General features: G+C 33.0%; 1 protein-coding gene across 1 annotated transcript; it reads left to right on the top strand.

The window, feature by feature from the left end:
- Window positions 1-1,490: 1,490 nt before the first annotated feature.
- On the top strand, window positions 1,491-25,024 carry Syp (Syncrip). The gene is given in 14 exon segments (XM_068301552.1): window positions 1,491-1,952; window positions 3,773-3,891; window positions 3,967-4,288; window positions 4,354-4,595; window positions 6,130-6,265; window positions 10,280-10,413; window positions 10,492-10,620; window positions 10,691-10,831; window positions 10,901-11,007; window positions 11,393-11,514; window positions 13,266-13,588; window positions 15,861-16,041; window positions 16,044-16,115; window positions 19,824-25,024. Coding segments are annotated over 14 exon segments (2,325 nt in total). The 5' UTR covers window positions 1,491-1,831; the 3' UTR covers window positions 20,000-25,024.
- The last annotated feature ends 8 nt before the right edge of the window (window positions 25,025-25,032 follow it).

The following is a 25,032-nucleotide window of genomic DNA, read 5'->3' as shown; positions in this document are numbered from 1 at the left end:
CATATTTTAGCTTCTTGAAAGGAACAAAAAAAAAGTCCCTTTAAACAGTCCGACAACTTTAGTGACAGGAAAATCAACCCTAGACCAAATGCCCGTTCACCGACCTAACCCAAACTCCCCAAAAAAGCTAAAGCCAAACTTTAGTTTCTGTTCCTGTCTGGCTTCGTCTGGGACACACACACACATACAAAGTCATTGTAATTCTAGCCCTCAGACTTTTGAAATGGCGACGCTTTGTCTGTTGGTGGAAAAACGATTTATTTGACTTTATCAGCAAATTTTTGATTTTCTTTTCGTTTTACGCTGCAGTTGTTCCTCTTTTCCCCTTCTTTTTGAATGCTTTTGGACGATTTGTCATATCGCTGATTTACTAACCCTACACCAGGCATTATCTCTTGGCAAAGAACAACGAAACCCACCCTCATTTCCAGTTATTGCAACATTGAGGGGTGGGCCAACAGGACACATTCTCTTACTGTTGCTTTTGTTGTTGTTGTTATTATTAGTATGGTTTGTGTGAGAGGGTGCAACTTAAACCGGCACAGGTCCAAGGATATGTAGATACATACATACATAGAATGTTTGCCGTGTGTGCATATCGCCGCCGTCAACATAAAATTTATTGAGGTAGTGTAGTTACCAACAAGCGTTCGGTTGCTGGGCCTGTTTGCTTGCTGTAGAGAGGCAAAGTTTTTTAACCTGCATAAAAAAATAAAATACCCACTTATATGTAGCTGTTTCTTTTAATAGCAACGAAGTTTGTATACTCTAAAGGGGAAATATTATTACAATAACAACACAACCATCCAAAGGGCATAAAGTGGGCGTCATAGTCAATATGGTTAAAGTAAACAGTGCAGCGCCAATATTCTATGTTGCCACAACAAACATGCATAAAATATGGGTTGGTCTGTATTTTTTGTTATCGTAAGGGCTGATAATTTGCCATATGCAAACAGTTGATGATGTTGCCAACATCATACATACATGTATATGTATATGACTATGTGGTATGCAAATGCTGTAATAAACGAAATTGACATTAAATATACTTACATAGAAGCTATCGATAAATTTCAAATTTCTCTCCATAAAATAGTAATAATGGCCCTTGAGTGGCCACAGAATTGTCCGGAACTTGCAGCTACTCCCTGCATTACACCTCTCTGCATTAAGTATCCTGACTCGATTTTCATTGCTGTTGCTACAACAAACAGCCATCCGCAAGATGTATCTCTTGGCTCCCGTCCTCTCACCTCTGCCAGGTTTTGTTTGTTTCCTCGAGTGATTACATTTTCACGCCTACTAGTACAGTGAAGGAGACTTTGTTTCAGTGTTTGCTTGCCATAATAATTTTCACCTGCTGTCACTTTATCGATATAATTTTTGACAACAAAATTTTATTACGAACTTATCGAAATCCAAGTAAACTATATGCCTAATGTCAAATTCTCTAACTGGGCATTATTCCACATCATTTCCTACGTGTCGTCTAGGCGTTCGTATGTTCGGTTGTGTAGGCAGCAATAAAATTTTGTTTCTAAACTAATTGTGTAAATTTTAATCGTCCGTTCGTAACATTTTCGGAACTACAAAAAATTTTGGGGAAAAAAAGCAGCAAAACAAAGAATACCCTTATATTTTGGATCCGGAAAGAAGAGAAAAAGAGTGGATAAAAAAAATTACCAACGAACACCCAGCAGAATAAAGAAAATAAACAAAATAACTGACTAAAACGCTTTCAAATTTCAAGTCGACGAGGAAATTTTGGAATTTTTTGTTCTTTTTAGTTATAATATTTCGGTTTCGGTTTGTTTATTCGTTTCTAACAATGCTTGCCAATTTTTTGGGCAATGGATCAAAAGCAGCAGCGGCGGCAGCAGCAGCAGTGGCTTCATCAACAACAGCTGCTTCAAATTTCTATAAGAAGTATCCTTTGACCCGGGAATTTAGTGAGTGAAATATAATGTAAAACAAAAATGCCAAAATACTCACACACGCACACACATCCTAAGAAGTATTTCAATGTCAGCAAAAAAGAGAATTGCGGGTGAGCGTACGCGCTCGCTAGAGAGGCAGAAAGAAGAGAGAGGTAAAAATTCGCAACGCAGCAACAAACAAAAAGCAGCGCTAAAATATCTTAGCAATGTGTGCTGCGCGACTCGCTCAGCCCATAAATTCAGCTGGGCCCCCACCGCCATCTCTTTGTGCGCTCTCTTCAATGCTCTCTCCACCTCCACCACCACTCGACCGACCGACCGCTCTATTGACGTTACGCAATTATCGCTTTCGGTTTGCGTTTGCCTTTTGCTTTTGGTTCTGAATAGTACCCTACAGAGAAAACGGTTGAACCGAAGCAGGGAGGAGTGGGTATTTTCGACGACTGAATGCTGTGCATGTGCACATGTGCGTATACGTGATCAAAATACAAAGGAGGGTATCAATCAGTCGAAATTTAAAATTTTGTTCATTTTTTGCTTTGATTGCTCTGCAGCTTCGTTTTCATTTCACTTTTGTTTGATGAATATCACCCTACATACATATTTACTTCTATATATATATATAGATGGATGAACAATCTGCACATATATGTGGAGGTATGTGTTAGTCAGTTGTATGTATAAGCTAACAAAACCAAATTCCAACATTTGTTACTGATAATAAGACTCAGTTGACGCTTTCTTAATGTGTACATTAAAGAATTGGAATGTTTTACTTTTCAAAATTGATATTTCCTTCAATTCCAAGCAGATATCTACATATTACTCATTCGACGTGTATTTCCAAGTGCAGTTGCGATTTTCTATAATTCCAACATATATAATGTATACAAACACATGTGTATGTGTGTGTGCGTCTTGGCAACAGTGGAAAATTTGCATTTTCATTATGAGGCGCCCATTCGCTTGAGGTGACTGCGCTTATCTTAGAACACTTGTGTGTATATACATACATATTTCATTGTAGGTATACATTCGTGCCTCTCAATTCACATATGTATTTGGCCAATTGTTAATATGATTGCAATCAAAAGAAAAAAAAACCTGTTGAATTGCATATTTCTTGGAAATTTACTTTCGAAAGTTTAAAGTTATTACTCATTCGTCATAAAGTTGCAGATAATAAGTTCTATTTTTATATACTTTGGTTTAAAAGCGACTCAGCAGCAGCAATGTCAAAGTCTAATACAGAAAACAAAATCCTAAATCACACAGTTTTGCAAGTAATTTAGAGAATCGAATACGTTATCTATCTGTGTGTGTGTGTGTTTGTGTGTGTCGTCATCAACTTGCTTATCTTTGTGCCAATTAAGCGAACAACGCGGCGTATACGCACTATGCGTAGTAGGCACGGCACGCATCGCGAAATTTGTAATTCGCACGCCTCTCTGATTGTTTATGTTTTGGGTATTCTCTCTCTATTCCATTCTCACGCACATTGTGCGTTTGTACTCACCCACTTCTCTAGATCGTGTCGACGCTTTATGTTTTGTTTGGAGTCATTGAACTTTTTGGCAATACATTGCGCTCTCTCTTTGTTGTCTAGTTAGGGCCACTCTCTCACGTATTCTCCTTCTCTCGGTAACGCTAGATGCGTGCCGCCAGTGCGTAAGTTGCGAAATTTTAAATTCGCCAAAAACTTTTTGTCGACCCATTTTTGTGGAACGTTCATTGACCTCACTTGGAGGTGAAAATGTGCGTTCTCTTTACATAGACTATATCTTGGTTTCATTTGATTTAATCGAATATCTTATTCTTTAAATTGTTTACAGAAATGGCGGAAGGTAATGGCGAACTACTAGATGACATTAATCAGAAAGCCGATGACCGTGGTGATGGCGAACGTACAGAGGATTATCCAAAATTATTGGAGTACGGCCTGGACAAAAAGGTAATTGTGTGCTCTCAAATATCTACCTTATTACACTTAGCTTATTGAAAATTGCATTCGTCTATATACAAAAAGGTCGCTGGAAAACTGGATGAAATCTACAAAACCGGCAAACTTGCTCATGCCGAGCTTGATGAGCGCGCCTTGGACGCGCTCAAGGAGTTTCCCGTTGATGGTGCCTTGAATGTGCTGGGTCAGTTCCTTGAATCGAATCTGGAACATGTATCAAATAAGTCTGCCTACTTATGTGGTGTAATGAAGACCTACCGCCAAAAGAGTCGAGCCAGTCAGCAGGGTGTTCCGACGCCTGCTCCTGCTGTTCAAGTCAAGGGTCCGGATGAGGATAAAATCAAAAAAATTCTTGAACGTACCGGCTACACATTGGATGTGACGACAGGTAAGTTCTTGTGTGATGAGGTACTTACTCTCGATTTCTAATTTTCCGCCAAATCCGCCCTGCAGGTCAACGCAAATACGGTGGTCCGCCGCCAAACTGGGAAGGTAATGTCCCGGGAAATGGCTGCGAAGTTTTCTGCGGAAAAATACCCAAAGACATGTTCGAAGATGAGCTCATACCCCTATTCGAGAACTGCGGCACAATTTGGGACCTACGCCTCATGATGGACCCGATGACGGGCACAAATCGTGGTTATGCATTTGTCACCTTCACAAATCGCGATGCGGCCATCAATGCAGTGCGACAGGTATTTATGCCAACCATAGACGATGAAACTCCTCCTGCATAGCCACTGACTCAGCCTCAGTCTAGCTACGTCAAACACACATATTCCTTTTACCAACCCTCTCCCCTCTTCACCCAAACACCAGCCCAGACCCTCTAGAAAATCAAACCCATAAACGGAAAACAAACCATTATATAAAATTGCTTAAATGTTTTTACGTATATTATACATTAACTATTATGATATATATATTTGATATATAAACTATTTTCAATATTCTGTTTTTACAACAATAATTGTGATGTAGGAACAATCCCACGGCCATCTCAAAATTGAGCAAATGAAAAAAATCAACACCCCCACAAAAAAAAAAAAAAAAAATCGACAACAGCAACTACATCAACAGCAAACCAAATTAATAATATATATGTATATATATAAATGATAAATATATATATATATATATTGCTATATATCTCCCTCTTATTCGGTGCTTTCTAAAAAAAATAACAAACAAAACAAAAAGAAGAAAAGAAAAAGGAAAAATTACAATTTTAGTTTTTAAAGTATGCTGCTTTTAAATGCCTTTTTACTCTGCTATAACGCTATCTGTCGCTGTCTCTCTCTCTCTTTCTCACTTGCTCTTTCTATGTCTCTCTCTCTGTTTTTTAATATATATATACATATATGCATATATATATATCCTTAAGCTATTCTTACTTCTATTTGTAACTTGTTATGCATGTCCCGTTCTTTCTAGTTTATAATTTTGACTCTTCAACAAAAAAAAAAAAGAAGATACAAAAATGGAAAATTGAAATCGATCTATGAAATTTGAAAAGAGTTCTCTCTCTCTCTCTCGAACAATTTGGCTGATTTTCCCACTCCTTGAATACCACACACACACACACGCACCATATATAACAACTATATCTTATCTTTATTTATTTGAACATTTCTTGCAATAGACTGACTTTTTAGAGAATCAACTTTTTAGATCTGTAGCAATTAGTACTTTCTATATAATCTATAGTGTCATCTAAGCAGCGTACGATTCTTCACTGTCTGGTTTTATTATTTGAAACAACGAGCATGTGAAATATTTCTAAACCTCAACGTGATGAAACCCAAATCAAAATTTTACTTATAACCATTTACTACTACTCACTAACAATTGAACTAATTCCTTTTCCTCTAACATTTCCAAAATACTGAAATTCTAAAAATGCGGCCTGATGCGCTTATCTGCCCACTTTAAAACTGATATTCCAAATTGGTAATGAAACATATTTTGGTGAAATTTATTTACAAAAGTCTTTATTTGTTTTTCTTTTTAATTTTGTTGTTTTGTTTAAACCACCATCGGCAGCCCCACCCTCAACCTTGCCCAACGCCCACCCGCCCTTGTTTGATTTATTACAAATTATTCCATTTATTTGAATTTATTATTTATATTATTATTTTTGATTATTTAACTTAATGTGCGAATTGGTATTAAAACTGAAATCAACAATGTTTTCCCCTTCCCGCCCACAATATTTTTTGTTTTCTTTAGCTCGATAATCACGAAATAAAACCCGGCAAGTGTCTCAAAATAAATATAAGCGTACCGAATCTGCGCCTTTTTGTAGGCAATATACCCAAATCTAAGGGCAAAGATGAAATTTTAGAGGAATTTGGTAAACTTACAGGTAAATTGATACACAAAATTGACAAAACAAATTTATTTTAAATTGAAAACTCAATCCACAATTGAAGTTGAGATGTTATCAAGCGAAATATTGATTCTATATCAACTTCAATAATCGGCATTAAATTGAAAAACAAGAATCCAATTGGCTAAATATACACAATGGAACAATTAAATTGGCTAATTGTGGGAGCTAAACAACTTTAGGGAACTAAAATAAGAAAGGAGTTTAGTAAATCTCGTTATCAGACCAAGCGGGGGATTATAATTTTCCGTTTCTCTATTTATGCTGGTTATTCGTTTATGGTTTTTTTTGTTTTATTATAACTTATTATTATTTTTATACATTAATCACCAAATTCACCACCACCATGCCACTCATGCCATTCCTTATATCTATCTATATACCATATCCAACCATCCATGCCATGCCACATTGAAAAATCATTGAAAAGCGATTCCAATCTCGAGACTCTTTTCAAATGCAATCAAATTAGATAACACAAATCAGCGAAAGACAACACCTTAACTTATAGCACACACACACACACAGACTGACAATGACACCACACACACAGACACACACTCACACACACACTGAGGCATACAGACCATCCAAAAGTCGACGTCGCCATTGCCATTGCCATTTTTTTTCGTCATACGCTTGTATTATTAAGAATATGTTTTTTTTCTGTTTCTCTGATCTATCTACTTATTTTTACTATATACATATATATATATATATATAAATAATATCTCCAGTCATTAACTTGAAAAAAAGCAACTCAAAAGAAAATTATTTAAAATTATTACAAAATTATTATGCATACAACAAAATCTCTTGTTATTTACTATTATTTCTTACATATAATACAATATAAATATATATACTGCAAATTATTTTTATAAACAATTTACAAAGAGGCAGTAGAAACCGTTTCAAAATGACTCGAAAGAGCAAATTATTGACTATTTGAGGTCATTATATATAGAGGTTCTTGTTCAATTCGAAAGATATTTCTGCTATACATATATATGGCATTAGGGAACGTAACTGATTTCTTTCTTTGTTTCATTTGAAAACTTCTCATTCAAAAAATTTTGGTTTATTTTGATTGCCACTTTTAGAATTTACAGGCACTTTTAAAGTGTATTCGACAATTCATGATTCTGAATAAAATTTGAAAGTGTCTTAAGTAATAAAATGTAAATTTTTAGTAACAGAACTTTAACTAGATGCAAATCGAAGTATTAACTAAATTTTATTTGGCACGTAAGAAACCTAAACTTATGATAAACCTAAACTAAGTCCAGTTTTTTTTATTAGCAATATAGTTTCCCCCTCACTCGACTACAACTTATGCACACAATCTTACACACACAATCTTACACACACACACACATACCATACCAAACCAAACCAAAAACATTCATCCCAAAAACAAAAACAAAAACCAAATGAAAATTGCAGTATCACCAAAAGGACAAAAATCAACAAATTTTTCATAGCAAATCAAAATTTTTCTTTTGTTTTGTGTGAACTTTTACAAACAATTGCAGCTAAATGATTTTGAAATTCGGAAAGGCAAAAAGATTGGTGTTACGATATCATTTAACAATCACCGGCTATTTGTCGGCAATATACCTAAGAATAGAGATCGCGACGAATTAATTGAGGAATTTTCTAAACATGCACGTAAGTGATCCAAAAACAAAACAAAAAAAGGAAAAAAACAAACCAAAGCAAAAGAATCCAAAATCCAAAAAAATAAAAAAAAACCCAAAATCTATAGAAAAATATAACCAACAAAAAAACAACCCAGCCAACCCAGTCCAGTCCAGTCAAAAATCCATCAGCACAACGCGAATTGGTAACAAATTGGCCATTAATGGTTTTTAGGGGCGATATTTGCAGAATGTGAAAAAAAGGATAATGATGATGAAGTATTGAAGTAACTAATTGGATTTTTGTTTTGCAATATTCGCTTTTAAAACAACTATAACAACAACAATAAAAAATTGTCGAAAAAGAAAAACACTACTCTCCCCGCCCCGCCCATTAATATGTAAGAGGAAGTTTAAAGTTGAAGAATTGAAATTTCACTTCTTCACTTTTAAACATTCTCTTGCTCTCTCTCTTAATCTCAATAATTTTAAACCTTCCTCCACCTTCTCTATATTAAATCACTCGCATTTTCTTTCTATCTAAATAAATACAACAAAAAATTAATTGTCACACACACACACAAAACACACACAACAAACATATACTATATGAAACTCGCTTATTTCTTTATCAATTTTTTATTATTATTAAATGTGTCCAATTTTTTGACATTGAAAACCTGTAGCTAAACAATTTGCAAAAAGAAAACAAAGAAACAATGACACATTTTGAATATTTTTGAAAAACAAAATCTCATTAAATATATATATATTTTTTTGATTTTAGTGCAGATATCTTATATACATACATACATATATAACCTTTATTAGACAAGACAACAAAAATGCGCACACACAAAACCCAAAAAGCAAAAAGGATACAATCTATATATATAATTGTGTAGAAAGTTTCCCCCATAATCGATGAAACTAATTTGTCAAATGAAATGGATATTGATTCTGGCCCGATTTATATATATACAAATATATGCCATTTGAAATATATATGTATATATGCTAATGACTGGAGAAAATACACAATTTTAAATAATTAATGTGTAAACCAAACAGCCACTTCCCCCCCTCTCTATCTTTCCTTTTCCGTTATATAAATTTCTATATGTATACAAACAAATAAAAATTTAAAACCAAAAATCAATTTAATTCAAAACCAAAAGCCAAAATTCAATTCAATATCGAAAGCAGAAACAATTAGTCTCTCTCTCCCTCTATCTCTCTATTATCTACATATTTCTCTATATCTGTGTGTCTATCTCTATCTATCTATCTTAACTTTCTTTATATCTGTGTCTCTCGCTCTCTCCCTCTGTCCCGCCCCCCTCAGTGTGTAAAATCTATATACTCGTACCATATACATATGTATGTATCTTGTGTTTTGTGTTATACAAAAAAAAAAAGCAAAAGCCGCAAACAGCAAACAAGAAATTCCAATTTTAATATTTTTCAATGTGTGCTCTATATTTTAAATATTTTAATTACGAAAACAAACACAGTTTATTTTCTAAATGTTTTCTAAGTGTGTTTCGTATGATTACAACAATTACTACTACCCACACCTACTCGTTAATGTGTTTTTGTAATACAATATATATACATATATATATATATATATATATAAACCCACCTACCCACCACATGAATCTCTCTGTATTCTCAACCTCCTTTTCAAAATCTCTATCTAATCCTTTTCTTCCCATACACTACCACACACACACACCTACACACACAAAGAAATACCTTTTAGCGCCTATTGAAATATTCAAAAATATTTGAAAATATGCAAAAATTGTTGGCATTGGTTTTCAAAATCATCCTATTTTGGCAATTTTACATAGCTATCAAGGGAAATTAATTCAAAATTAGTTTCAATAACATTTTCCTGGAAAAATATTCAAATAACTTTTCATCTTTTAAATATTTTATACTATTCTCGCTCCCCTCTCTCTCTGTCTCTCTCAACCGTTCGCTATAGTTCATACAATATATTTGTATATGTGTTAACACACACACACACCAACAGAACAAACACACACACTCACATACACACAGGCCTAATAATACAAATACAAATACTTTTTTGTTGTATTTCATGTTTTTTACTTTGTTTTTGTTTGTCGTTTTGCAAGCAAATTCAACTCTTAGTGCTAAATAACAAAATTCTTAAAAAAAAAAAAAATTGCATTACTAACCAAACAATAAAAATTATTCACTCAAATTTTGTATATGCTACAATTTCGATTTGCTGTACTTATATATCAATTTTCTTTTACATTTGTTTAAAAAAAAAAAAAAAAAAACACCTTCCTCCGTTTCGAAAATGCTCATGTAGCTGGTCTCTACGAGGTAATCATATACAGTTCTCCAGATGATAAGAAAAAGAATCGCGGTTTCTGTTTTCTTGAATATGACTCACATAAGGCGGCTTCTTTGGCCAAACGAAGACTTGGCACTGGTAGAATTAAGGTAAGTAAAACGAGAGAGGATTACTATATAAACATTTAGGGAGGTATTCATGTTTATTTGACTTTTGTGTGTTTTTAGGTATGGGGATGTGATATAATAGTCGACTGGGCCGATCCACAGGAGGAGCCAGATGAACAAACTATGTCCAAGGTTAAAGTGCTATATGTACGAAATCTAACACAGGATGTCTCTGAAGACAAACTGAAGGTATTAAAAAGGAAAAAGTCCTTTTCTGATGCAGAGATCTTTAATTTGGTTATGTTTCTTTCAATTGCAGGAACAATTCGAGCAATATGGCAAAGTAGAACGCGTTAAGAAGATTAAAGACTATGCCTTTATACACTTTGAGGATCGTGATAGCGCCGTCGAAGCTATGCGTGGCCTTAATGGCAAGGAGATCGGCGCCTCGAATATTGAGGTGAGCAAAAAAATGCCCTAACTCTCATTTTCCATTGTTAATTAATGAATTTTCCCTTTAATTTTACAGGTCTCTCTCGCCAAACCTCCCTCAGATAAAAAGAAAAAAGAGGAAATTCTGCGTGCACGTGAACGTCGTATGATGCAAATGATGCAGACGCGTCCCGGTTTAGTGGGGTAAGTGGATGACTAAACCAATTATTAGGCTAACTAAGATAAACCTCCAAAATTCTAAAATTCTAATTCAAATTGGCGCAAAATTCTAAAAGTAACAGCGAAATATTTATATTGGGCATATAATTAAACTTTGATTTCGGCAATATTTGATTTGATTTACCTTCAAAGTCGCCATATCTCTCTCGCTCACATGTAACATCATAATTAATTTTTATTTTGTATTTTCTTTCTTTGCTCGCCCAACTCGCTCACTCCGTTTAAACCAACACACACACACAAACATACACACTCACACACAAATGTCCGCAAAACGCAACAATGCGTAATCGAAACAACTTCCTAACCAACCTTCTCTACTGGTTTTTGGCCTATTTTGTAAATTTAGATTTGAAACATTGTCTCCATACAGAAATCTATCGCCGACACATCCCAGCATGATGTCAATGCCGCCAATGCGCCTTCCAGGTGCTCGCATGCCGCTGCGTACACCGATGCCACGTGAATACGGTAAGTTTCGCAAATTCGCCAAGTGACATTTGACATGACACATACAATCATCATACATAGAGATGTGTTTACTAACTTGGCCCATGGGCCAAAGAATAAACATGTACTATGTGTAGGTTAAGACGAGTTCAAGGATGAAATAGAGTTTTGCCATATTGCAATTCTCTGTGTATACATATAATTAGTACATTTATTAATTGAAAATATTGTTAATATTTATAAAAAGAAGCAAACGAATTCTCTCTGTTAATTTGGTTTAGTTTTTGTAGCGGTCAAGTTAGCCAAGTTGTGTTAGGCACATACCACAAACACACACACACACACAAACTATATACATACATTAACACACACACACACACAAAAGCAAATGAAAATCAAATCTGGTTATACTTGTTCCGTATATGTTTTTGTTGTGCTAGGTTTGTGTTTTTTCTAGTTACACACACACATCATTTAAACATAGTAATTAACCAACTCTAACTCTATTGTCCTTCTCGATTTGTGTGTCTCTTACATTCTCTTTGTCGAGAAGGCTCTTTGTATGATTATTAATTGGCCAGCTGCCTAATTATTTTGTGTTCTCTTTATTGTTTTAAATTTAATTTATTTCATGTATTATCATTTTACTGAGTTAAGTTAATATTAGAAAAAGCGCCGCTGAACCCATTCGTCATCCTTCACCATCGAAAAAAAGAAAAGAAATCTTTAACTAACACACATAACACACACACACCCACACACACACTCAACTCACTACTAATCATGCTTAGCACTTGACCCCTTTTAGACCACACCCAACACACCCTCTCACCCCCCACCCTTAGGCCCCTTTTAACTGAGAAAGTACTAAACCAAATAAAAATGAAATGTAAATCCAGCTAGAATGGAGAAAAAAAACCAAAAAAAAATAACCCACTAATCGAAATACAAAAAAATACTATTGGATAACATAAAAATGCATAATCCTTACGATCTTAATTTATTTTTAATTCATAATTGTAAATGTTGTTGGTTTGTTTGTTAGTTTAAGTTCCTTCGACCCCCTGCTCCCTCTCTCTCTCTCTCTCACTCTTTCATATGTTTAATTTTTGTTTTGCATGCTTTTTTTCTCTCTTCGTCTTTATCTTCGACTCTGCTCCTTGTTGCTCCCCCTTTTACCTTTACCCCATTTCCAAAAAAACAAAAACAATATGAAAAATGTAAAACAACAACAACTCTCTATGTCGCTCCAAGTGCGAAATCAGCAACTTATTAATAATAATAACTAATTTTAGTTAGTTCCTTCAAGTCTTTATTTTGTGTTTACTTTAATAGTTATAGTTTACATAGTTTGTTTATCGATAATTAAATGTTGCAATTGTGTTCTCTGTGTAGCGAATGTTAAGCACCCTGTATACTGTTTGATGTTATATCACCGGTAAGTAACCTCAAAAACAACAACAACAATAACATCCTTTGTTGAAACGTCATCATCTTCTCATAATTGAAGCAATTGGTCCATTTAATATTGGCAAGAACAAGACAATTGAATTAATTGGCAACGCGAGAAAGATTGGGATACGTTGATAGGTTCCGCCTCCTCCACACCCCTTGCCTCCTCCAATAACACCACTAACCACACTCATATTCCAAATATTATTAACCTTTAATTTGTTTTTTAACTCTTTGACTAATCTCATTATCCTCATTTCCTGCTCAATCCTGTTCCTCAACCCGTTTTAAACCGATGCATATATATGATGTGTGTTTAGAATATGATTATGACTATTTCGGTTTCACGGATTTCCGGCCGCCGACTACCACCGGCGGCTATACCGCTGCTGAGACCTCCTTCTATGATGATGTCTATCGGCAGTATGAGAATGATTACACTTACTATGATTATACGACCAATGTGGGTGGAGTTGCCGCCAGTGCTATGGGCGGTGGCGGTAATGGCCTGGGCGTGGCCACTCCATCGGTGGTCAGTCTGCCGGCAACGGTCAATTCACCCTTGGTCGGGGGTACGCAACGTCTGGCACGAGCACCACCCAATCAACCAATCAATAATCCGGCCAGTTCTCCAGGCGTTATGGTGGGTTACTATAACACAAAATCAAACCATCGAATTGCGTCAATTACACCCTTAACCACCACCACCATAACCACAAGATACGGATACATATACAGTTTCTCAAATACAACACACGCACACAGAAACACATGAGAAACATTGCCCGAAATTATGTTATTTAAATTTCATTTTGCCTCTTGTAGTATTTCCTTGTAATGTTGCTGCATCTGAAAAGTAATTGCATTTAGTTTTAGATATAATTCCTTGATTTTTTTTTTTTTTTTGTTTTGATTCTCGCGTTTCGCTTTTTGATCAAAATTAATTTTGTGTCTTGTTCTTTTTTTCTTCTTTTGGTGTTTTCAAAATTTTTGCACGCCCAACCAACAGCGCACCAAGCCACCACGCCCACCCACCTACATCCACATAATAAACTCACCCACACACATACACACACACGAAACGCTGCACACCTTACAATGGATACCTATATTAATCTATGCTTATTATATTTCGTTGTGTGCGTGTGGCAAGCCAAATTGGCAAATGTCTACGCCAAAAAAAAGCTTCTTAGATTTATTTTTAAATTGCTTTTTATTTAGTTTTTAAGCCAATTCAAATACGCTTTTAGTTTTTAAGGCTTTGTTTGCTTTAGCTTTACCATAGATTACAGATCAGCAAGACTTTTGATTGGAATGCCTCGACTATAGATTCATGATCAGCTACAGACAACAAAGAAGTACGACTATTTACATTTCTGATCAGCGTTGCAATATTTTTGTACTACTTCATCACCAAACATATCAAACAATATACAATTCACTTGACTTATGCAATCCATCCATTTGCCTACAGGGTATTAAGATATAGTTGACATATCCAGACAGATCAATTTGATGTTTGATAGCCAACTGAGGCTTACGCTTTTAGTTTCTAAGGCTTTGCTTTACCATTTATTTTATGTATTATCCCACGCTTTAAATTTTACTAATAATTAATTTCGCTTTTTATTATTATATAATATGTATTGGCTTAACTTTGTTATCGAAAATGATTACATCATTTTATGATTTAATTTAAATTTTAATTTTGTGTCAATCGCAAGAGGAGAAACTATAATTTTATTCATATCATCATAATAAGTATATTATCGAAAGAAAACACAAATCTCAATATCAAATATCAAATAAATGCTAGTTGAATTCGAATTTGAGCTATAAATATATATATAAATACATACATTTATTTTCATTTTCCACGAGAAAGAAACACAGCAGCAACACACACAGACAGACAGTATATATACATACATACATAAAATATATTAGCAATATCAGAATGTAATTTTCTATATTTAATACAAATATCTATATACATACATATGTAATACAAAAGTAAACCAAACAACAACAACAGCAGTTTTTTACACCAAGAATCTAACGCGTTTGTTTCGATTTTTTTCTTTTCTTTCTTTTCTTTTTATGTGTTCTTGTTATATACTTATATATATATATATATCAACATTATATATATAAAAATAACCTTATATATATATATTATGCAAACAATTCATTCGTTTTTCGGTCAAAAAACAAAAACAAAAAACCACAACAAAATTTTATATATATGTTCGTCAAAAAACCAAAACCCCCAAAATTACAAACAAAAAACCCACAAAAAAAATTTAAAAATTATATCAAACACACTCTGTCTCTCTCTCTCTCTGTCTCGCTCTCTCCGACATCATCTCGAAAAAAAAAAAAAACAAAAAACTATAAACGTTCGATTCTAAAACCGGGAACCCCGTTTCTATCCTTTGTTATATTCTGAATTTCTGCATTCGACTCGTCTTTGAAACCTCCAAAATTATACAAAATTTGACAATTATCTTGGCGATCCATATATATATATATATATATATAAATATATATATATAAATTTATCAATTTATTTGTAATGCGAAAAACCACCACGAAAAATTGTAAAATCTGAATTCGAAAATGGCCAAAAATGAACTGATATATATGATCAACACCGATGGATAATGATGGATAATGAAAATCGAATTGCCCACAAACATTGAACGTCGAATGAATAATGAATAATCACCACCGCCAAACACACACATTCACACCACACCACACACACACACGCCTCAACACCGACAACACTCACACAACACAAACACAAATGTATGCATGCAATGATGATGATGATGATGCCATAATGATGATGATTACGATGACTACAACGACGACGATGATGATAACGATGATATATATTGACAATAACCTAGGGGGTTGGTCGTGGGCATGGAATCACAGTGCAGCGTGGCCGAGTCGTTGGCCAGCGTGGCAGCATCAGTCGTCTGGGGGCCCAAACAACGTCACAGGCGGTGGCAGCGGCGGCGGGACAGGTGGTGGCGGCAGTAGCTCAGCGGGGGGCCACCGTTCAGGGGGCGCCGGCAGCAACCGGGGGGTCCGTGGGGTGGTACCAACGCGTGCAAGCGCTCGTGGCACCCATCACGTTAAGCCGCTACAAACTTTACCAGGTGAGCTTATGAAAAAAAAAAAAAAAACCAAAAACAAACCAATCAAACCAAATAAAACTGAAAAAAGAAAACAAAACCAAACACCAAAGAAAAATTACAACCAACGAGAAAAACTGCAACAAAAGCAAACAGCAAAGCGAAAGAACCCCCCAAAGAAAAATACAAAATTCTTCATATACATGTATAAAAAAAACAAAAAATGAATCTTTAAATGTAAAAGCCAACAACAAATTTTGTAATCTTACACTTTTTCACCCCCCAAAACACCCACACCACACCACCTATTCACACACACACACACACACACAAACACCCAGACAAACGCATATGTATTCAAGAAGCGCACAAGGACAATAATCCATCCAAACACACACAACGCGAGAGTTTTCTCTTATTAAGATTCAGAAAAAGTCACTAATTCTTCTCTCTCTCTCTCTCTCATAATTTTATGTCGTGTGTGTCTCGTAAAATTTGTAATTACCTTAAATGTTGTAAATCTTTTAATTTGCCCTTCCTATAATCTCCTCCGACCCTACCCTTCCTGTGTGTTTTTTTTTTGACCTTTTTTATTTTCTCCATTGCTCTGCAACAAGTTTGTTTTTAAAATAAAATCTCTTAATGTGTCCTGATTAATGTAGTAGTTCTGGTCTTGCTGCTTACAAATTGTGGGGATTTTTAATAACTTTTGTACAAATATATATATAAAATGGAATTAATGTTTTGTTCTTACACAATATAATTTTGCGCTCAAATGTATGCTACATTTTTTATGCATGACCACTGTAAGCAGCAAAATCAACCGCAAACTCTTCTTAAACACAAACGCACACACACACACACTACCCAAACACCTATTTATATGTATTTGGACAGTCAGCAGCATATAACAAATTATACCAATATATTATATATACATACGCGATAGTGTTTTTTGTATGTGTCGTCAGTTCTCCTTGCTCTCATTGTGTAAACGTTTTATGAATCGATTAGTATTTATATTCACACTTAATTGTCACCTATCTTAATCCTTACTTTTATACCATCTAGAGTGTAACTAAGATTACTACTAACTAAAAAGAAAAAGAAAATTTGTAAGCGCCAGCGTCATAGAGAGTCGTCAGAATGTGATATAAGGAGAGATTCAAAGATGAAGGCGACGATTCGTTTGTAACCTTTTATTTTCCTTCCCTTTTTCGCTCTCTCTCTCTCTCTTTCTCTGCCTCCTTCCTGCGTCATATCAACCCGCACAATGCCCTTCTCAAATCACAGATTAACTTCAACCAAAAACCTTAAATTTTTGACGTACGTGTATATAATTTTTTGTTGTTTTTTTTTTGTTCTTTTCCTAAAAACGGATTTTGTGTTTTCAAATTTTTTATGTTTTTTGGGTAAACAAAAACGCTTAAGTAATGATAATAATAATGAAAATAATAATAATAATATACTTATCCATCCAAATTGATAAAGTTGCGATTGCACAAAGATAAATATATGTATATAGATATGTTTACCGCCATTTTATAACCTACCTATAAACTAAATTAATCAATTAACTATACATACATACATATACATATATATGTTTATATACCTATAAAAATCTTTATGTGCATTTCATTTATATCAATCGATAACTATTTTTTTGATATTGATTTGTATATTGAAAATTTCATCATCATGCCAAGAAAAAAATTCACCCTACCTCCCTCCACCACCCAGGTATATCCATTTTATATATATACACTTATAATATATAATCTCCCCTTCCATGTACATACGGTATATAACCAAAATCAACACATTTTATCAACTCAATATCGTTTTTACCATTATAATTTAAAAAAACAAAACTATACAAATACTAATCGATTCGTGTATTATGTTTACTACACACACATGCTCACAAACACAAAACACACACACATATATATATATTATTGGCCATATAATTTGTTATCCATGATGCAATTCGTCCTTATGCAGCCAGAAGAAAAGATTTCTTTGCATAAAGTCGTAGCACGCTTTTCCTGTCAAATGCAAAGGCGTGAGACGAACACCTTATGCACACCTACACGCACACACACACACATATATGTATACATATATATATGCGATCCGTACATGATGTCCTGTATTGTTTCGCCATTTTACTCTTGCTTTTACACTCTACACAAATGCTTTATTTGTATTTCTTCTTCCCTTTGTCTATGTCTGTTTTATCTCTTCTCTCTCTCATTATTGTAGTGGATTTTTTTTTTGATTTTCCGTTTAGATTACGCCTTACAATATACACACACATACGCGCCTTTTTTTTTATCAATTTCTCCCCAATGAAAAACAAAGAAAAGAAAACTACCTACCAAATCTGTTTCTAGCTGGATCTGCACTCAAGACATTCATGGAGGGCCACTAAACGTAGCGCATCTACGGCCAGCAGTTCCTTGGATAGTGAATTGATTCGACCGTCAAGAAAAAAGCGTAAATTACACAAGTCAATCAAGTCGCGTAAAACCAAGAAGCACTCACATAAATCCAAGTCACGTCGATCTCACAGATACTAAACGAGCAGCTCTAGTTCAAATGCAAAAGAAAAGCCCATAACCACACTATCACAGACACACATACACACACACAATCACACTCACAGTCAGTCGTTGCCAAGTTTAGTTACATTTTCACTTTTTTTCTTTGTCCCCTATCAAAAAAAAAAAAAAATGTCTTTGTTTTCGCAACGATTGAAATTTGTAATACACTATCTATATATGTATGTCCCACACACACACACACCCTCACGCAAACAGAGTGTGACACCCTATCCAAGGACAAGCAGATTAGATCAGATCAGTTCAGTTCAAATATCCTGGATTCTACTGATTTGACAATGCAGAAAGCTTAAGACTATGTCAAGTTCATCTTACCGACTTGGATCATCATATATATATATAAAACCCATCTCCTCCCTCTCATCTCTACCCATCAACCAATCGTCCTTGACGATGTTTAATCTAAAAGATACAATATTTTACCCACACAGACATCAAACAGAAAGAATTCTGAATTGTTACACACAGGACACACTCACACACACACACACAAGCATACAGAGCTACCCTCTCCTCACGCCTCACCAGCCCCCTCACATTCATTCATTCTTGACTACACATATATAATTCGTTTTTTTTTTTGTTTTAATTTACTTTTTCGTCTAACAATGTAAACAAAAAAAAAAAAAATAACAGACAAACTTATATGTCCAAGTCCCCTAACGTTATGTCAATTGAAACACATTTCTGATTTTCGATCTGTAACAAACAAATAAAGAAGCGAAAATTAAACGAAAGCAAAAACAATCCAAAATATGCCTTAAATAAAAAATAAAATCAATAAAAAAAAAAAAAAAAAAAAAAAAATAAATATTATTTCTATCTCTCTCTATATCTGCCTACCCTCTACAACAACAACAAATCCTCATTTTAACCATAGCCCGGTCTAAAAAAAAAAAAAAAAAAACAACAACAACAACAAAACCAAAATAGCAACAACATTGAACCATTTTTGTATTAACAATATTTTTAATTCTTTTTCTCTTTTTTCTCTTTTGAAAATGCTGCACACAACCAACCAACCAACCAAAAAAAAAAAAACACACCCAACACACACCCATCGCACACACAACTCTCGATCCGTTAAACAAAACAAAATCTGCAGTAGTCGGTAAACGTAAGTTCGATGGAGGTCACCAAAATCCGGCAGATGTTAAGCGACGTTACCCAAGCGGTTTAATAGGAAATGGCGGCAGTTGGGGCAGTTTACCGCTACCACAGCAACCTCTAGGCACAAATGGTGAACAGTGGTACATGGATACGTTTTCGGCATGGAGTTAAAAACCAACAACAGCAACACACAGTTAAAGCAACAACAACAATAAAACACAGACACAAACAGCAGCAGCAGCAACAACAACAACAATAAACAACTATAACAATATATTTTCCTCAACAATAATTATGCAGCAATCACCGCAATTCTTCTACTCCCCGCCCCCCTTTACCTTTTCCACTTTCTTTTATATTATATATGTATAGTAAGAAAAACGTATGACTTAGGATAATAATCCTCTATTAATCAATTCCAAAATTAGCAAACGTTTTCTACTTATCACACAAAACGAAAGAAAGAAAAAGAGGAGACACACACACACACATAATCTTTATCATCATCACAGTCCTCCCCTCTAAAAAGAAAAAGGTGGCGGCATATATATATATATTATGTAGGTGTGTTCTATATATATGTTATATGGAATATGTATGTATGTAATCTCAACCTCAAGTAGTAAAAGAAAAAGCCTTGCAAACAGAAGCAGCAGCAGCAGCAGCAGCAATAGCAGTAAAACAACATTTTTAACGTATTTTTCACAAAACTTTTTTAAGAGTAAATTTGAAAAGAAAAAGCCTCAAAAGTAAACAATTTTTAAAATTTATTAACTTAAACACAAGCTAAGAAGAGAGAAGGAAACGTTTTTAACTTGTAATCGAAACAATAATTGAGCGAATATAGCAAAAGTGAATAACAAATATATATATGTATATCGTAAACCTATATAAAGATTAAAAAAAGATTTTAAAACTTAAGCAAGCATACATACATATACATATGCAAAAATCAAGTGTATATGTGTCTCAGATAGGAGGATAAGAAGAAGAGGAGGGGAGTGCATTAAATTGGGGAAAACTTTTACCATATTTACAATTTGAAATCAAATACGACAAGAAGGAAAAGCTATTGTATACATCTAAGCATACATACATACATATACACACACACATACATATATATATATATATAAATTGGAAAAGGCAAAAAAAAGAAAAATGCTGAAGCAAATATAACTTACAATTCATATATACGAAAAATATAAAGCTCAGATGATTGAAAGAAAACGAGAAACTGAAAGAAAAACACAAAATTAAGAAAACAATTCAAATTGAAATAAAAAAGCAAAGCTTCATTAAGTAAAAATTGACTGATTACAAAAACAAAAACAAAAAAAACCATTAAAATTAGAAAGAACAAGTAGTAACAAAAAAAAAAAAAAGATATAAATTCTAGATATGCGCTTTGAGGGCATTATTATATAATGCCCTAGCGTAAGCAAATGGCAAGACTTTCTGCAAACATATAAAACAAAAAATAAAAAACCAAACATTGAGTAAACCAGATATATAAACTATTTTTTAAAAATCAACTAAAATTTAGGCAACTTTAACAACAACAACAAAATAGAGAGTATATATGTAGGGAGCTAAGTAAGATTGCACACAGAGACAGGCAGACAGACAGACGGACGGACGAACATACAAACAATAAAGAAAGAAAAAAATTATTCTTAACAACGAATTACTTACAATTAAAAAGAACCTAGATACAGTTAAACGCAGACATCACAAAATCAGCAGATTATAAAGTTTCATAATAATAACAACTAAAAACAAAAAAAATAAACGAAATTGATAATAATAATAATCAATATTTACACTTAACTAAAATGAAAAAATACTATGACGATTTATATAATCCGCTTAGGTCTTAAACAAAAATTCAATTCAGAAGAACTTATGAATTCACACTTATGTAGCTAAAGCGCTCTTTTAAACACCTCCCCCTAAACCCCTAACCCCCTAAAAACCCATAATAATGCAAGTTACGCCCCCTTTAAGAAGAGTAAAATACATAAATTACATGCAATTCTTTGCCTTATTTAAGAAATTACTGCTACAAGGCGCACATAATAATCTTTTTATATACGGGAAAGATTGGCCAGTTTCGCCTAGAAGAGAACCAGAACTAGAGACAAGGGTGGTGGCCATCATTTCAAAGCATAACTGTACTGTAAAGAACTGTAATTGTAACTCCATGCCTAATACACATAGAAATACTTATACACGCTCATAAAAAACACATCTGGTCACACTCAAACAAAAAAAAAAAAAAAACAGGAAGCAAAAAGTTACTTGCCTAAATTCATTTCCGTTTCCGTTTTCTTGATCTAGATCTCAAAATATAGAGCAAAACACAAAAAAAAAATGTATAAAAAGAAACAAAAATTAGTTTTAAACTAAAAAAAATAATGAAAAATCCTACTTCCAAGCTATAATATTAAAACAAAAACTGTTGGCAATTAAAATTAAAAACAAAAAAACAAAAAATTGAAAAGTAAGCAAAAAGTGTGTAAAAGAAATGAGAAACGTATCTATGACTATTGTTAACCACTAAAGCCTAGATGCAAAAAACAAACAAAAAAACAAAGCAACAAAAGCAAATATTATAATTTTTTTATGTTACACACACACACACAGACAAACCCAGAAACACATACACACCAAGCAGTTGCCTAAAAACACAAAAAAAAAAAACAACAAAAAGAAAAACAAATATATTAAACAATTTCAACTTTATATAAAAAAAAAACTTGCGCAAAATTTTGCAAACCAGCAAAAAACTTTAATACTTAATTATTAGCCACAAACAATAAGTGAAGAAAAAAAAAACAAATTTAATAACAAAAACCATATACACAAAAAGAAATTCTAAATGACCATAGTTAAGCTTAAAATTAGTACACACACACCCACACTCACACACACACACACACACACACACAGATACAAACACAAGTAAACTGCTGTCGAAAAGAAAGTGCAGAGTACGCCATTTTCTAAGATTTGATTGAAAATCTTTTAACCAAATTTCAATTATTATTTTACTTCTTTTTTTATGAAATTTTTTTAACAAACTCACACACACACACAATAATTAAAGTAATTTATATAAGTTACAATGTTTTAAAAGCCGCATGCTAAATTATACATATTTTATTTTTTTATTTGTTATTTCCACTCCATTCTTTGATTAAATTTTTAAAGTGAATTTTTTTATTTTTTTGTTTTGGTGACTTTTTGTGTGAACCGAAAATCGAAAAAGAAGAGAAAAACAAATGCAAATATATACATATTATACAATACATTAATTTTAAAAGTTTTTTGTTTAATTCTCGATACTGTACTGATTTTAAATATTGTTTTCAATTTGTAATTTAATTTGTAAGTTTTTTTGTAATTGTTAATGTCTCTGTTTTTTGTCTTAATTGTAAACTAAAAAAAAAAAAAAAAAAACAACCAAAAGCAAAAAAAATTAATTGGCAACTTGTTACACTCCGTTACAAAAGAAAAAACGAAAAAAAATCAAATTAATCGACAAGTTAAACAAAGTGCCGCCTATCCCTTTTCTTAATCATCCGTTTTTTCCTAACGAAAGTTTCATTAACTAACTAATAAACCTACTAAAATTTCTCTAGCTTTCTTTTTAACTCTTACTCTTACTTTCCTTTCTTCTTCTTCTTCTTGATTTAATTGTGTTAAATATTGTAATTTTTTTGTTTGTTTAATTAATTTTTTTCGGGAAAGCAAAAACGTTTGGCAAAATTAGTTTTTAATTTTTGATTATAAATATGAATTATAATACATAAATATATATATACATATATATATATATACATTTTAAACCCAGATGAATATTAATTATTAGTGAAATATTTTTATGCTTTAACTATTAATGAATCTAATGTTAAACCATTTTACTTACCGAACTAATAACTCTTAGCTCTTTAATTCGTTTCAATGATATTTCATTATTAATTGTTTTTTTTGCCCCTTCCGCCTCCCCCAACTCACCTCACCCCGAGTGTACTTTGTAAAAGAAAGCAAAAAAAATTATTAATCCGTTTGGTTTTCGTTTTGATTTTTCAACTAATATTAACTATACGTGTGTTACATTTCAATTTTAACAATCGACAGAAAAGGGAAACTATAAAAATCAATTCAATATTAACAACAACTTCAACAACAACATCAGAGAAACATCAGAAACAGAAAAATCGGAGTTATTAAAATGAGATATAAAAGATACTTTACATGAATTGTGATGATGCAAAGGCAAGATTTAATCATAATTACTAAATCTATATATACAAATAACAAATATATATACAAATATATAACTTTCTATCTATATGAGTATATATATATATATATATTGTATATGATGTAGTAGGATGTAGGCGTGTATAATCTAACTTTACTTTTAAACAGACTGCGTACGTATTAAAAATTTTTAAAATTAAAAAAATTGTGTAAAATGTTTTAAGTTTTGAGAAATTGGCAAATAAAGAAAACAATAAAAATTAATAAATCAAAAAACAAATTGAATCAATTATACTACATATACATACATAGATCGAATTCTTTTCCAAATTTTTAGTTTTTTTTCCAGCTATATTTCAAGACTTATAAACCAATTGGCCACATTTTTGTGTAGCAGTTGTTTAAAGACCAAAAGTAAAGGAAAGTTTTGAACTTGTCTGACAACATATCGGCATGAATTATTGATTCAAGTTCTGAAATCTATTTATATGGAATCTCCAATTTGTTATTTCTATCTTTAACTTTTCCAGTGTTTAAGTGCACACACAATTTAGTTGAATTTTAACAAGTTTCTCTTTACAAAATATATTTAGTTTGTCATGAGAGAGTGTGCAGGTGTTCTATATGTGTGTGTGTGTGTGTGTGTGTGTATTTCCTTTACTTTTATTTAGGATATATTATAATGATTTTTTGTAATCACAATTACATCACAAAAACATTTCGAATAGGGATTCATGTGCCGTGTAACGTAACGTCGCCAATTAAAACCAACAACAACAAAAACAACTTAATAAACAATTTTTCAACAACAACAAATCTGTAAAATGAGGAGAAACTTTTACGTCTAAATACAAAACAAAAATAAAAACAAAAACAAAAAACAATTATTGTTAACGAAGAGAACAAAAGTGTGAGGAGTGATGAAAATAGATGAA

Source organism: Drosophila tropicalis, unplaced genomic scaffold (genome assembly GCF_018151085.1).
Source record: "Drosophila tropicalis isolate 14030-0801.00 unplaced genomic scaffold, ASM1815108v1 contig_878, whole genome shotgun sequence".
Lineage (NCBI taxonomy): Eukaryota > Metazoa > Arthropoda > Insecta > Diptera > Drosophilidae > Drosophila > Drosophila tropicalis.
This window is presented reverse-complemented; position numbering and strand designations above follow the sequence as displayed.